This window comes from Schistosoma mansoni, assembly GCF_000237925.1.
Source record: "Schistosoma mansoni, WGS project CABG00000000 data, supercontig 0416, strain Puerto Rico, whole genome shotgun sequence".
Classification (NCBI taxonomy): domain Eukaryota; kingdom Metazoa; phylum Platyhelminthes; class Trematoda; order Strigeidida; family Schistosomatidae; genus Schistosoma; species Schistosoma mansoni.
Genome location: NW_017386252.1, coordinates 1463 through 18927, shown reverse-complemented (window position 1 = coordinate 18927; position 17465 = coordinate 1463). Strand labels below are relative to the sequence as shown.

At 37.2% G+C, this 17465-nt stretch overlaps 1 protein-coding gene across 1 annotated transcript; it reads right to left on the bottom strand.

Moving 5' to 3' along the window:
* Positions 1-3250: 3250 nt before the first annotated feature.
* On the bottom strand, positions 3251-9871 carry Smp_132870 (DNAj homolog subfamily B member, putative; the record flags this gene model as incomplete). The annotated part of the gene is made up of 6 exons (XM_018792286.1): positions 3251-3876; positions 6302-6465; positions 8056-8165; positions 9364-9464; positions 9500-9693; positions 9726-9871. Coding segments are annotated over 6 exons (828 nt in total), but the record flags the coding sequence as incomplete, so codon positions are not given.
* Between the last annotated feature and the right edge of the window lie 7594 nt (positions 9872-17465).

The window sequence follows — 17465 nt, the reverse complement described above, 5'->3', positions numbered from 1 at the left end:
TGCATGGGAGTTACTTCGAAATTCAGAAGTTATTGGATCTTTTTCGAATATTTTAAATACAAGACAGTTTTACAAGAGTATAATCTTTTCCGTGATTCATAAGTATATATGTTGAAATTTAGTGAGGTAACTTTACGTTATATAATTTGACCTTCTGTGATAATTAGTGTTTGAATTATAGTATAAACTAGTAATCCCAAAAACAACGCAATTCAATCAAGAAGTATTAGATTAGCACGAACGAATGTTCTCTATTTGGAATTCAAAATCAAAATACTCATCAATACAAAGAAATTATTGGTTCATATAAACACCACATGCCTCAAAACTTAAATTGGAGTGTCTGCAATCGATTGTACGTCTGTTCGACAGTGTATTGGATATAGACTCTGTATTTTCTATAATGTACTCGTTAGTATTAGAATTAACAACCGAAATTGGAACAGACACACTGATTCCTGGAATTGCATACAATCATCATGTCGGTTGTGTAGTGTAACCGCTGATATCTAGAATTTGATTCATAGAGTTTCCAACACTATCCTCCCCCAAGAAATAATGTTTTGTCTTTACGTCGCAATGTTGTAGCCAATATAATGTTCCCAATTTGCATTATCTTATTATAACACACTTCCATTATTATATGTGAGTATTTGGGGATACGCACTGATATATAATTTGAGACATTCCATCATGTGACTTTGACTTACATAAAAATGATGATGCATATTCTTTTTGTTATTCATATTACATTACACAGACATATATGCATTGATATATGTAATCAACACATGTGATTCATTTAGGTTTGATTCACCTGCGAAACAATCGAATAGAAAACATGCATCTGCCTCACACTCATTAGCATAATCCTGAACTTGGTTTGGATCGGTTCTCTGACTGATTCGGTCAAACTTGCTATTGCCTTTATTCACCATACAACTGACTAGGGACTCTTCTCGATGCACATTGGTTTGGAGAATGTCCAGCATCTGATACAATAACATCAGAGATGTGACTAGAATTCGACTCATCCGGCGCAGAAATTAGCGTTCTTCCATCGAATTCCAACGACAGACTTCACGAGTCTGTTTAAGTTTACAGGCGGCAAACGGAATGCCAATCGCTATATACGACAAAAGGCACGTTTACCTTAACGTGGGTTTACGCAAACCCAAACAATGCAGCAAAAGCTGTCCATACAACTGCCTCCTCAATATAGAATTCTTAGTGGATACCGCCTGTCTACAGACCTGTTAATCAAAGCGGAGGTTGTGAAATGAATAGGCGAAAAGCAACACAAGTTTGAAAGCTGTTCTCGACGCTTTTAAGTGTTAACTGAGAAGTAGTAAACAACCTACTGATTACATTGTAGGTAAAAACAGTCTTTCCAGATGGATCACAACCACCAGCCTCCTTAGGTAAAACAGAAAAGCATAGTTATATCTGTGAAGTAAAAGGATTCACGTTTTCTGGTGTTCTTACATCAACTATGTGGTACACAGTTGGGGATCCATAAAGAGATCTATATGATTTTCATGTCTGCTGAACGTAAGCTAAGAGAGGAATTCAGCATTTTGACAGAATACATGTATGCATACAAGTCAGTAGTAAACTTCGGCAATAAGAAAAACGTGCATCACCTTAGTCATTCGAAGAGTGTATAAAAATAACATTTCATTTGCGATTGCCCTCCATTAAAACTCTTACACTTCAAGAAGGTATGAAGAGTTTATTAAACTTTAATGCCCATCAAGCATGTCCACTTTATATAAATCAACTGCATGTTCCGGGATCTTTTCGAGTAATATTTTTTAAGGTTGGTTTTTGCCCTAGAGAACCGTTTGACATTGCATCAGTAAAATCCAATCTACTAAACACACTCCATAGTTCATAACACATGGTCACTGGGTACTTCCTATCATTTAGCTGTTATGTGGGTCACGGTTTTCAGAAGCCTTCGGACTAAAATTCCTTCTATCATTAGATCGGGTGTCATAACGAAAAATTATTAGGATATTACTACAAAAATGAAACTCGACAACACTACTATAAGCATTGGTTTGACGACCAAACTTCACACTGTGAATGTTAAAACTAGTGGTTAAAGCAATATACAAAAACTATTCCGACACACCTAGATATGTTTAAAACCATGGAAATAATGAAAATAATCATAACGACGGAAAGAAGAGAGATATCTTGTCTCTAGACAAAATAAGAAACACGTGATTTTATGATCAGGACTTAGTGATTGGTAAATAGTGATTCATTCTAACAAAAAATAAGGCTGACAAGTTGTGTTTCATGTTTGGATGAAGTTAGCCAACTGAAGCATCAAAAATAGTCAACTAGTCTCGTGTCACATTACTCATCACATTGAGTGTGCCACAATATTTTACATGATTCAGTGGTCTCATGAATTAAAGCCCCGTATCAGTGGGTGTCTTTTTTGTACACCTTTAATTGCCGCCAACACTAATTACATATGTATTTGTATTCTAGAATTTGGAGCCTAACAATAAGCGGAAATCTTTCAGACCAATCTTTGATACAGATGAAGACTCATTTGGGATATCCGGGACTCATTAATTTCTATTGCTAATACAACATTCACAACCTAAGGACCATAGGATTTTAACGACTGAGTATATTGAAATCAGATTTCTGTACCCCATTACATATTTGAGAGCCGTGACTGACAGGATCATATCTAACTTTTCTATTAAATTACTTCAGCTAAGATTAAACATGGTTAACCAATGGTAGTGGAACATATGACGCAGATCATTAGACATCAATGTGCGTTGCAAACTAACCTATCAAGACAAATATGCATACACATTGTAGGAAAACTCGACTACACAGACGAATAATTCAAATTTAGATTCATAAATCCCAATAAAATAACTCAAGGTTAGGTAAATAGTTATGATAAGTGATGCTTTCGATTTTAAAAATTGGATTACGTTACTGTAACTCTGTAGGTGTACTTTAGTAACTTCAATACTAAGTATCTTAATCCGTGAAAAGCATTTCGCAGCTGCAAGTTATATTTAGCCACGATAAGGCCTTTACAGAGATTGAGCATGCAACTCCACCATCAAACACACGGAAAAACATAATTTTATGTTAAATCCTCCAATGTTTATGCATTAAAACAATTCAAAGCACAACAAACGAATGGCGCCTAGGGTCAGGTTCCTGTACAAAACAGTGAAATTAGAAGATTCGAAAAGGAAAAAGAAAACACTGTTTAAACATATATTCTGTCTTTGAAATTAATTCTGAAATCTTAACAAAATTAGAGCAATATAAGTTTACGATTAATTGAGAAATCCAACAGGTATTATTTATCACATGTGGTTTTTAACATAAAACATGAAGTCACATTTTTTCACAAAGATGTGAAAAGATGAATGCTAAGACGTTGACTACCTACTTAGGCCAAAAACTATACAAACATGAATAATTCCCTTTATCTTGTAGAGATATATACAGATTTCAAGAAATTACTTAATGTGGATTTATGAAGCATATTAGTTTTAAATGACTTCTAAATAATTAAGAAAAGGAATTGGAGATGATATTTAATTAATTAGTCACCGAAAAACAAAGATTATTTGTCATTCTTTAGGTGTATGTTGAATAAACTAACGGCTGATTAGCCGGGAATTTCAATGATTACGTATTGCGATAGAACAGGGCAAAAATAACTTCACAGCTAGTTATGACAAGATGCATAACACACAACTATATTATATTATGTAGCCAATATTTCTGATAGACGATCACAATTTGGCATATGGAGCTGCATAGCTCTATCGTAACTAGCATCATCACCATAATATCTAGCACGGAATAAGAGATTCTCCTCTGGAAAAGATAGAGAAGAAAAATAATTAAGGGTAACATCAGAGGATTTAAAGTGACTGGAAGTTGAGGTAAATTTGAGCAAGGAGACGTAAAATTACCCGAAACATTTTCTAGATATCACCATAGACCCTGAGTATCTCGTCATGTAATGGAAAAAAGTAACTGTGATATGAAAAGCGTAAGAGTTGATGGCCTGAGAAACGTAATTTCGCCTAACCAAGAATGTTCAATGGTTCCTATTTCTGATTATCATTGTCTCAGTGGTTGACTATTAACAACATTGTGAAAATCCCAACTTAGTGCTGATACCTTGACACAGGATTTAAACCGTCCAAGATTTGCAATAGCGAGCAAATCAGAGAATTCCAGTATAATAAGAGAATATGCAGATGACATAGTTTTATTTGGTGAAGACGCTGACAAAATGCAGAGTCTTCTGACCACTATAAGCTACTATGCAGGCATGTTCGGGATACGATTCTCCCTGTCCAAATACACAATGGTACTTCAGTATTGGGTTGCATCGACACCTGAACTAATGATAGGGAGTGAAGTAGTTGAGCGTGTCGACCGCTTCACTTATCTTGGGAGTCTCATCAGCCCTTGTAGTCTGGTGTGTGACAAAATCTCAGCACGGATACAGAAGGCTCGTCTGGTTCTCGCCAACTTGCGTCATTTATGGCGTAGGCGAGATATCCGTCTAGCAACAAAAGGACGGGTTTACTGTGCAGCAGTTCGTTCCGTGCTATTTTATTACAGTGAAACATGGCCGATAAGAGTAGAGGATATTCGTAGGTTACTAGTTTTCGATCATAGGTATCTTCGAAGCATTGCTCGTACATCCTGGGACCACCGGGTAAGTAATGCAGTTGTTAGGAAACGGATATTAGGTAAGGATGGCAAATCGATTGATGAATCAGTGAAACTTCATCAGTTGAGGTGGATGGGACACGTGTTACGTATGCCCAACCACCAACTGCCCGACGTGCAATGTTTTATGGTGTAGGAGTAGGTTGGAAGAAAGCTAGGGGCGGCCAGACCAGATCGTGGCACAAATCCATGAAGTCGCTGACAATTGGACTGAGCCATGTTGGTAGGTGTAGACTACCTGGTTGGGATTCGCGAGATGATAGCAACCGATGGTTAGAGACTTTGAATGACATGACTCAAAATCGTTTGCAATGGCGAAGGTGCATCCACTCTTTGTGTTCTACCAAATTCTAATCTTCTGAATTTTTCATGTCCGTATCCTTTTTCTCTATTCAAATTTATTTCACTGGATTATACTCCTTCAATAACATCTTCAACCCCTAATCTTTCCGATTACTGCTTATACTCTTACTACTTGTACTGCTATGGGATTTGATGAATACACAACTGCATCTCTGTGCTAATGTGGTATGACAACTCGAACTGATGTACGTACGTACTAAGTTCTACGTTTTGACTGATTGATTATCTTAGGCAATTAAAAAACCGCTCCATGCTCCAAAGACACGAATAGTATTCAAAAGCAGAAATTTGTTTTCGGTGCCCGTGAAAGAAATCTCTCCAGTCCGGTCACCTCTGTGTGTATCTACCTATTTGGCTGCTCTTATATATAAAGGTACATAGGTCGTAAACAGTGTTTGCTTTCAACACAGATACAAGAACCTATTTTAATGGGATTATGTAAGGGAGGGTGAAGTGATTAGAAATTCTCTCCTTAAACATTTAATCGAATCTAATCACGTTCATTAGGAAACTTTAAAAAATTCATATAAATCTTCTTATTCAACTTCTTAAAACAGTACAAGTCCTTGCCATATATGAAAGGAAGTCTGAGCTTTGTGTACAATAGTGTCTTATACCTGGCTTTAGCATATTATCATTTATATTGCTTTATTTTGGTTTCATTGATTTTGCATTTCAAAATGTATCCTCTAATTATTCCTCACACTTCCATATATTTGCTTATAATTGATTCTGATATAATTCTATTTAATTCCTCTAATACCTTTAGTTACTGGAACAAAATCATTTTAATTATTTCATTCCTTTCAAACAATAATTCACTGTTAGCTTATTAATTTTACACGCTTATTTATCTGAACATACAGAAGTTACACAATCTTTTACTGTCATTATTTACACCACATAAACTAACATTAAAACCTCTCGATCACATCATATTTATTCATTGCTCATATTTCTTTAAAGAATAAGTCCTTCAAACTCTCTCTCTCTCTCTCTCTCTCTCTATATATATATATATATATATATATATATATAATTGTACTTGATAATGTAATCACTGGAGAAACTCATTCGCTGAATTTCCTTTTCGTATCAAGATGTGACCAAAAACAATTTTAAACAACAGATTATAAGATTACACAAACTAACTACTCGGGACAAATAAGCGGACCATAGATCAGAAACTTACTATAATCTTTTTCTCGGAAACATCGAAATCGAAGGTTGCTGATATATTCCTCTTCTACTTGACTTTCTAAATGAATAATATTGCCAGAAAAGTCTTGCTCGAATGTTTTCTTGACGAAATAAGGTACTTTATGTGTTCCAGTATGACGTTCCATGTAGTATTTGCTAGAATAATTATAGCGAACACCAGCAAATTTATTTATTAGCTCTATACCAAACTTACATAGAATTTAACGTCCAAAATATAATTTTCAAAAATTTGTACTAAGTCTCTTTGGTAGTGTGCATTTGATCAACTACAAAAGCTGACGGTCTTGCAATATGCGATTATAGTGTTACAAGTGTCTCAGAAACTAACACGGTTCTAAAGCTTTAATAAGTCTACCTCAACACCTATACATTAATTTCAATAATAAAAAACTTGGATGTTTCCAGATACCAACGAAAAAACAGAAGTTCTTAAGGGGTTGTTTCGATAGTGAATAGTGACAGCAGCATTATTAAGCATCTTACTTGGAGACGACACTGAGATAAAGCTGAACGAAATGTCGTTACTAGAAGTACTCAAGCTTTAGTTTTCTAAAGAAATAGAAGTTTCAAAATAGCGAACTGTGATAGCAAAAGTTTCGTTTCATTTGGAGAACAGAACCTTATAACTTCAAAATATCCTTATACAAAACTAAACACGTTACCATTCATCAGAATAACAAGCTACAAAAACAAGATGGGAATGATGAATGCCAGTTTTCAAGTTTAAGAATGATATACCCGCAGAATCATTTTTAATCTCAAGGTCTGTAAAGCTTATGTATGAGTTTCGAAGTGACTCTTTCGTTTAACTGGCGGTTTACTCTCAGCATTACTTGTTACCTAAGAGAGTAGTGTATACCCCAGAATAGAAAATTTAGTCAAAACGACCAAAAATAGATTTGAAGTCATGTGTACAGAAGATAGGCAGAACCTTCTGTCACAATCATTTCCCATTAAAACAAACTTTATGATCAAGAATATCTTTTCAGTATTACTACTAAAAGTGAAATAGTTGAGTTTTTGAAGAACACTACAAGTACTTGTAGTGTGAGTTGATATTGGTGAACGACTACTGGGGACATTGAGAAATATTTATAAACAAGAGGAAAATAGTGTCCTTTTGAAAATTAGTATGGCTACTCAGCTAATAATTTTAGGCGTAATCGCTAACCCACTACATATGGTTCTAATATGGAGCACTATAAGAACGGGTCGAGTATACGGTTTTTCTGTGGCTACATAACTAATGGATAAACAATAGAAAAGGGCACTTAATAAGCTAATCCCCACAGTATTCGCTAAAGCAAGGAACTTGAAATCCAGCTATTTATCACTTTTTACATTTTAGGATGAAAAAGGGAGAACTACCCAAGTTGTCAAGTATACTGGGACCCAATAAGTGGTTGCTTAGGGTTTAAAGCACAAGGCTTTTATTCAGTAGATCGTAGGTCCAAACTCTTCCCCACTACTTTATTTAGGCCAGACCCAAGTCGTCAAACCTAAAGAGTGGCCCACAGCCGAGAAAGCAAGACCGTATATAGTGGATTAGTTCAATCAAGGGAATCCAAAATTTACTGTACTATGTATCAAACAATTTAGTTTCACACTAAAGCTAAGTTTTCTGTCATATATCTACTGAGTCAATCACCGGGTCGAGAATGGTATTGTTCCTCTACAAATTACAGTAAAATGTGCGATGAATTAACCAACAATGATCACACTTACTTTGATTTGGTTAGGCTGAAATATGGATCCTTTACAAAAAGATTACTGAAGAAAGACAGGCCAAACAAAATTATCAACGGGATCAACTGGACGTAAACGAAGTAGTTACTCTGAAAAAAGGGCCAATAAGAATGCTGGTGTACTAATCATAAAATCTCCTGAACATAAAATGCAAAAAAAACATTGCACTAACATCTTGTGTGTATGCCTTTTGAAAATAAAAAAATGAGCCAAAATTATTCAGAAAATACTTATTGTAGGGAACAAGAGGGTACAAAATGCCAAATAAAGAGGTACAAACGCCAAAAAAACTAGTAGAGCAGCTGTGTGTCAATTTAAAAAAAAACATTTAGAGGACTTGGTGTTTATTACAGTACGAGACCAATTTACTGTTATAGGAATGTGTTACATGTTGACGATGGAAGATGTTTTAGAGCATACTAAGAATTGCACCTTTTGAGATATCAGTATATCCCGAACATGGCCAGTGATTTTCTTGTTTAAAATTTTATGACTGCTAAGATGTATACTGAAACCACATGATGCAACCTATATTTGAGATAAAATCGCCCATATGACCTGAAAGCAGTTGAATAAGTACAGTACAGAGTTACCTAAAAATAACTTGACTACGAGCAAACCTCTAAATTTGTTTCTTAATTACACACTTATCCGGAAAGAATACTGACAACATGCATTTGGAAATTATAAACGTTACAGGTAATAACATTTGATTATCAAGCGATACATGACTAGACAGTATATGTCTGCTCTGAACTTTATAGTGGTCAACCCAAAGGCAGACCAACACAAGTAACAACTGAAAACATATATAATGAGCCTTCAATATTAGAACGGATTCAAATTTGGATATGCTGGATGAGATGATACAAGCTACATAATTTCCAGTAACGACGATCGAGAGTTGGTATGAAACATTGAGTCTGTGCTGCCTGACAGGCCTACTCAGATGAGCGGTCACAACCCCCTACGTCGGTCGCTTTAAATAAACGCTTTGGACTTGGTACACATTTGAGGACTAGTTACATTAAGGGCGAACAATCGAATAACCTAAGCTAAGACGGTGCATTATTGGTCACATCACTTTACTATAACATCCATTATTAGCCTTTAGTCCCTTCCCTAGCTATTTATACCCTGGTTTATGTCGATTTATATACTACTTTTGCCTTTCGTTTTGCACAAGCTTCATTACTTATTTTATACATTTAGTCAGTCTACAGTTAACTGTACCGAAATAAACAAATGTTAACAATCGGTAATCAAGATGTGGTACCATTGACTTACTTCACGCTCTGATTCTCGTGACCTATGAGGTCGGTGGCGATGATCACGATAGACTTGTGAGAACGGAAAGCCTCCGTTGAAAAACATGGTGAAGACATCAGCTTAAATGACTAGTTTAGTCAAAGTAGCACATTACCATCATATTGGAAGAACGTGTCCCCGTGTCGATGAACTTGAGGTGACCTGACTTGCTCTTCTTCCGCACCATATTGGTCATAACGCTGGCGTTTATCCGGATCTGTCAACACTTCGTACGCCTTCTTGATTTTTTTAAACGCTTCTGCTGCACCCGGGGCCCTGTTTTTGTCAGGATGAAACTTGAGGGCATGACTTAAACAAGTTAGGGTCGAAAGCTATCTTACAGTTTAAAAGCCTTTTTAATTTCTTCGTCTGATGCAGTTTGCGACACTCCAAGAATTTCGTAGTAATTTTTGCAAGCCAGTACTTTCCTCAACGAATCTATTTGGGTTTTAGTGAATTCCTTATCCGGTTGTTTATTTCTGGTAGATTCAGCGCTAGGATAGGGACCTCCATTTTCTTGGGAACCTCTGGTGCTAGACGAACGAGACCTAGGTTTCACTAAAAACTCCAGTCCTTGAAATCTAGTCTCATATTGAAGAACACTAACCTTCTATGTTGACTGACGGATCCAATCTCATGGCTTTCAGGAGAAACTTTTTTGCACCATCACGATCCCCCGTGACTAAACGTTTTCTAGCAATAAATACACATTTCTGCGCTTCATCCTTGTTGGCGTTCATTCCCAACTAATGACAACCGCCTGATGAAAACCCTAAATGGCGCTTCAATTAAGTGTTTTAAACAACTGTTAGACCTAATCCAAGTCTAATATATTCATATCAATTTTTCAACTTTTTGAGGACGAAGTTAGGTAAGTGATGACTAGATCGAATGCGAAATGGTAGTTTCTGTCATTAAACTAGTACTAACATCTTATTATTTTATTGGATTTCGGGTTGTCTGATCCCGCATATATGATGAGAAAAACAGTACGCAAAACAATATGGGACACACCATACTGGATGGCAGATCCATATTATCAGTTCGGGTTTGTTGGTGCAGTGAAATGCCAACAAGCCCTAGCCAAATCATTCATCAGACTTAACCACTTTTTCGTCAGACGACAGATCACTGATCTTTCAATAGCTTATTCAAATTGTTCAAATTGTTGTGGACGGAATAGAAGAAGCTTTCGCTTAACAGGCTTCCGTGTGTAATAGCATTGGACCACCAGTACCTCCAAGCAGAAACCTAGGTATATTAACGATCATAGGGGAAAAAAATTGGTAAATCATAATAAGATGTTATCCTTAGTCCTTAAGAATAGGTCGAGTTTCCTCTTAAAAGACTCCTGGAAAGTGGCTTGGACTAGCTCGGTCGACAGAAAATTCCAGCATTTGACAACTCTTAAGGAGTAGAAGTTTTGTCCACAATCCATTCTGCTATGTTAGGTCTCCAGTTTCTAGGTGTTACCCCTTAGGTTAGTATCGTGACTAAGCCTAAGTAGATATTTAAGGGGATGATCAGAAGTATTAAGGATACTGTAAGCCATTAGAAGGTCAGCTATACTTTGACGGGCAAAGCTTAAGTGCATGGTTTGCTCGAAAGGCGTTTTTGTCACATTTAGCGTAAGACTTCAACTAGTAGGGTACCAACACTCCCAAAATCTTTTTCGACTTGGGATTCTTCTGAAGAGGAGCTCCCTGAGATGTGACTGTAGTCTGCAACATATCACAGATGGACTGCTTTACACTTTGATGTGTTGAAGGTAAGTCCTTTTTCCTCTGCCCAACTTTGAAGTCGAGTCAGATCCTCCTGAAGTGCCACCATATAGTCTGGGTTGCGTATCTCTCTCCAAAGTTTCACATCATCAGCAAAAAGCAAAAAGTCAGACGATACTTGTCGTGAAGGACCCTTTACACAAATCAAGAAGAGAAGAGGTCCTGGTAATGAGCCCTGAGGGACCCCACTGGGACATTCCATAGCCTGAGAAAAAGTGAAGTTAACCCTGACCTTAAAATGTCGATCTTTTAGATATGAAGTGAGCCAGTCAATTAGAGGTGGTTTGCTACCTAACCTGTTAGGCTCATTGATAAGACATATCTGGTTGACCTTGTCGAAAGCCTTTGAGAAAATACGGTAAATGATACCAGCCTTCCCCTTGCGATCAAGGATACTTGTCCATCTGTCCACCGCAGTCAGCAGGTTGGTTATGCAAGAGTGACCCTTCCTGAAACCATGCTGTTGGGGTGAGAGGAACTTTAAAGATAATAAGTAGTCGTATATACCACCTCATATCAGGAACTCCATAATTTTAGAAGGTATAGAGAGAAGGGCCACCGGTCGGTAGCTTGGGGATTCGCTGCGTCGACCTCCTTTGAAACTTGGTGTGATGTGAGCCAGCTTCCAAATTTCCGGTAGTTTGCCTCGATTCAGCAGGTGTGAGAACATCACGTTAAGCGGGGTTGCCAGGATTGGAGCCGTTTCTCTCAGTATAGCAGAATGAACCATATCCGGACCAGGAGAAGTGTCTTTTCTTAGATACTGCAGTTTGCGGAACACCGGGTCAGCGCTCAAGTTCATTTCGGAAAGTCCTGTGCAGTTGCAGATGAAACCTTCATCAGTGTAGTTGTTGTTGGTCGGTTGAAATTTTCGAGAGTATTGTTCAGCAAAAGGGTTAGCGGCATCACCGTCATTATAGGTCGGACCATTAGGACCTAGCAGTTGGGAAACTCCGGTTTTTGCTTGTTAAAGAGAAGCCGCATAACGGAACAAGTTTTTGAATGTCATCAGTGACAAGGATGACAAGCGAGAAGTGTTCAGCGGCACGCCAGCTGGTGCGGCAGTGGTCATACTGCTTCTCTAAATCCATTTTTCCTAATCCATCCCTTCAATAGAGTTGTGTTTGTTTCATAAGGCCATTCAATCAGGCACTGTACCTAGGTACCACGTTAGATATTATTCGCAGGGTGTGACTTTTATACTTGTGCACGTTTTTTCGACAAAAGTATGCCCTACCGGTAATATTCGCTTCATCTCAGTAAGCCGTCCTCTCCAATCCTTTTTTATTGTGTCGCTATTTGCCTTATTTCCGAGTGCCGAAATTCATGACCAGACTAAAAATATGGATGGCTGAAAACTTAAAGTCGGTTTGAATCATGAATGTTTTGTGATTTTAAGTTCCAGTTGTGTAACTCGTTCGGTCAGTGCAACATGTCTACCTCGGATAACTTTTGGAAATATACTGAATCAATTTACATCTCTATGTAAATCCAAAAATTAACTGAATAAGATCTCGCACAAGGTTTGTCATTTTCTTGGATATATGCCTCATTGAATGGCTAGCTACTCCAGACCTCCAGTGCATAAAAACAAAAGTAACACAGGAGAGTTTCACTTTTTTATTCTATGATTGTCTTTTATGTTTATGATTCTTAATAACCTTCCATAGTCACTTTCACATGTAATCGTATATTCCATTAAGTTCTGGCTAAACATTTACATGGTTACGCCTTGTTAAAAACAATATGTTATGAGGTGTAATCCATGTGAAAAAGCACCTCAATTTTCGCCATAGCTAGAAAACATCGTATCAAGGTAAGTGACTTTTTACTTGGTGCTAGATGGTGAAGCACCTGAAAACGTTTCTAAAAAATGATTACATTATCTGAAATTTGTAAGCCTTAGCTTCATGTCTTAATACCATGTTCACTGATGTCTACTAACCTAGAGCCAGCGAGAGTGTTCGACAGAAGTGTGGTAACATTTATTCTTAATATTGTTGTTTGGACAGTTGTAACTAGCATCGTGTCAGTATTTTTATACTAATGAATAAACTTTCAATGCCATTGCCCGTTCAATGGTTGTGATTTGGCAGTTAGGGTGAGTTAATTACACATTGTTTCATTTTCTGTAAGGACGTTGATATCCCAACCTTAACCACATGTATCATGCTAACTTCTTTTTCAGATTATCAAACTATAATATGGGTTTGGCAAATGCCTGAATAGTCATTAGAACATTCACTAACTCACTACTATCTTGCTCTTTAAGTATATATTTATTTACGAATCCGTTTGCTGGTAATACTCCACCGGGTGAACGTTCGACGCAACTGTCAGCACACACAATAACGATGCTACTTTGCAATGAGTATTCTTCATATATCTGAACCAGCAATATTATTTAACTGCAGTATCGTAATTTGTACACTTTATCCAAAACCAGCTATAAAATGCAGTGATAAATTTAGCAATAGATAAGTAATCATATACGCTTTGTTGCTCAATATCAAGCCATGTAACCCATTATACGATGCTGGTTGATTACATAAAGATATCCCTGTACGTTAGGCTTGACAGCGCCTTTGTCCCTATCATCTACATAATCGAGCATTCCAGAGCCTGTCAAACAGGAAATTAGAAATGAAGAAGCTTTAAAAGATACTTGGGAGGTTTTCAGGATCCCATGAAGTGTTTGATCGTATCTGTTGTAGGGAGGGATTCAAAGCACAGCGTAATTAATAGTGACTCTATGTGGATGGGTCTACAAGCTTTTTAAGTTAAGGAGTACCACTATTGATGTCAACATCATTATCGAAGACCCGAGGGACTGCTTTGAGATCTACCCCTAGCTGTATATACTTGATATGTGTAAAATTCAACACCGTTCGGTCTCACAATACCAGGATATCCTTTGACTTCATTTGACTCATTTTTCAGATTGAATTATACATGAAAATTCCTCAACGGGATCGTATGCAATACTTCACTTGCAAAGTGCTGAAGCATCTAAAGACCCAGTCGCACATAACAAATATTGAAAGCCTCGTGAAGAATGTCAATTGGGAGGAAGAAAACAAAACAGGAAGCACGAAAACACATTAAAGACATCAGAGTAGTACTCAACAGTTCAGACAGCTTAAATGGTTTTGTAACTATAGAAGTTTAGTTCCGAGTCAACCAAGTATAGCCAACCTTATAGTTGGCCTTAAAAGATCCCAAATAATATCCAGAAGAAATAACATCTTTTAAATGTTGTGACTACTGAAAAGTAATGCTTTAAGAGCCTTGTGTTATACTCTAGAGGCCAGAATTATTGATTGAACTTCTTGGTGGAAACAGTTGTGTGTCAATAAGTACCACTCACCGCAATAAAAACAAAACGATACTATTAAATTCTGATTGGTATTAATTGGCTCATCTATTCGACCAGGATAATAAACCTGGTTTCATTTTGTAAGTGTATCATAATGTGACAGCATAACCCATACCATCCTTCATTAAAACCACACAGTCACCTAACCTTACCTGCCCTGCCGTGGACTTCCGAGGTACTCTTTTGCATAAACACCTTGGGAATAGAGTAACATAATGAAGACACTACGATAAGTTTGAAGTTTGCGTTACGATTACACGGTATTTTTTTATAAAGTGCTTATATATCGTTGAATCCTAGTTTACAACTCATTATTAACATTTAAATTAACCCTTCAAGTGGAATGGGTCGACTGACGAAAAAACAAGCCCGGAAAAACCCTCTTCCTTCAGATTATAACAATTCTGCTATAACCTATACCACATGCTCTTCCACTCCTTTTGAATCAGATAATAGTGGGAGTGGACGTATACCACACCTGCTACTGAATGACTCTGTCTCTAATTTAACAATGAGTTCTACCTCAAGATCTAAAAGTATCGACAATATTAAGAGTGATTTAGACACTATCATAAGCAACTAAGCAATATACGTTCTAAAGTGGAGTCATATACGGGCTCCTTACTAAAACATGATGATCTTAAGCAAGAACTAAAGACACTGTCACCCCTTAAACAGCCATTGTCAAAGGATGTAGTTCCTGCGGAATTTGAAGACAGGATCAAAGTAGAATCTGTTACCGACTTTATCGCTAGTGAATTTACTAGGCGAATAATCTCTCGAAATAATGTGATCATCTATAATATACGTGACAAAGTCGCCATTAAATCTGTTAGGAATTCGATATTAAAGGCAGCTAACCTCCAAGACAGTGCATGCCAATGTATTCGACTTAATAAAAAGCACCTGAAATACTCGTGCCGTATCTTGTTTAGATTGTATTCCCATTTATTTGCTGAAGAGTTGAAAGATTCCGAACAGCTAATCTGCCCGCTTACGAAGTTTAAAAACGATCGTATAGTCTCAGATAAAACCACCAACCAAAGACTAACGCAAAAGCGTACCTCAAACGAAAATAACATTATTGAGATCACAACAAACCCCGTTGCCCCAGCAGCTGAACCCACTGGTGCAGCTAATCTATCTCATGTTAGCCAGCACATCGAGTTACCAATGCAGAGTGCTAGGCTGTCCCTCATACCTGTAGTTAAAACACATAACCAATGTATATCTAATGGAGGCGCCAATGCGATATCTCCCATTGTGTTATCAGAAGCCAATAATCAAACACCTAATTCTAATGTGAAGGCTACTAAAAACATTGTTAAAACCAAAAAGTTTATACCAGTTAAGAAAGTATATACAAAACCTGGTTGTAGACCGAATGCCAAAAATATTACAATGGCCTTACCAAACAAAAATATACTTTCTGAAACTATGCTTTCCCCTACATACCGTGGGGAAGGTTATGAGGAGATGCTTAGTTCAAATGTTGCACGAGACGGTCACTACAACCATTGTGTGGGCAGGCCTACTATTAGACAGACGGCAATGAACCAACGTGCCCCGTGGTTACCTTAAATGTTTTAAATATAAAACCTGCAAGATTTAACTCTTCTCATCACTTTATCAATAGGGAAGATAGAATACTAGCTTACGCACCATCAACTCAACCCCAACTACCAGGCGTCTTAACTGTCCACCAAGACAATTCCAACAAATTAATCCACCCTACCAAAATAATGATTTTTTTCCCGCCTCCACAAATCACTTGTTCTTATGGCACTACAATTCATTCAAGCTACAGCCCATACAATCAGATGGACACGTTAAACCATAGTCCAGGCAAATCTAGAACACATACCATCGATAGGGATGCTCTCGGTTTTTTACACTCCATACTCCCTTCTTAAACGTATAACTTATTAACGCACGTTCACTTCTGAACAAAATTTCAGCCTTGAGAACCTTAGTTTTTCTAACCAAGCCTGCTTTTATACTTATCACTGAAACGTGGTGCTACCCAGCAGTATCCGATTCAGAATTAAATATCCAGAACTATCTACTATATCGCTGTGAAAGAGAAACTAAGCGAGGAGGCGGTTGTCTTATATTTGTTTTTGATACCCTAACAACTAACAAAGTTGAAGACAGTGTCTTGAATAGTTTACCAGAATTGGTCCGGATATCAATCAACACCCTGAATCATAGTCTACTCCTAGGATGTATATACAGAGCTCCTGATAGTTCGGATTATGTGAATGATCTTATTATCAATGCATTTATACACGCATCTGCACTAAACTTCAGTGCTAAGGTTATCACTGATGATTTCAATTATCCTGGAATTGACTGGAGTACCGGTAGTTGTCAGTCAAGTGATGATGAATTTTCGGCGACCCTTAACATGCACTGCTGGTCACAGTGGGTTCTCACTCCAATAAGGGGTGATAATATACTTGATCTAATATTTAGTAGAAATGTCATCCCACTATCTGTACAAGTATACGACGAACTTGAAAGCAGTGACCATAAGATAGCAGCTTGTGCTCTCCCTATCTATTCCTCTTATAACCGACCAATTCAAAAAATCTACCAATATAGAGACTACAAGCATGGTGACTGGGATCTCTTGCGCTCACTGATCAAGCTCTCAAACTGGAATGAATTCTTCTCATGTGATAGTCTCATAGATGCCATAAATATATTCTATTTGACTGTTAACTCTTGTCTAGATTCCTGTGCACCAATTAAAACGTACAAGTTTAGTAAGCCTTACAAATTATATAAACCACCTAAATATCGTAATAAACTAAGACGCCTACAAAAACGTTATTTTAAGTCAAACGACTCTACGGCAGTTGCCCAAATAACAACAATTTTTAATCAAATTAAAGAGAAACATAGGTCAAAAGCCATTATTG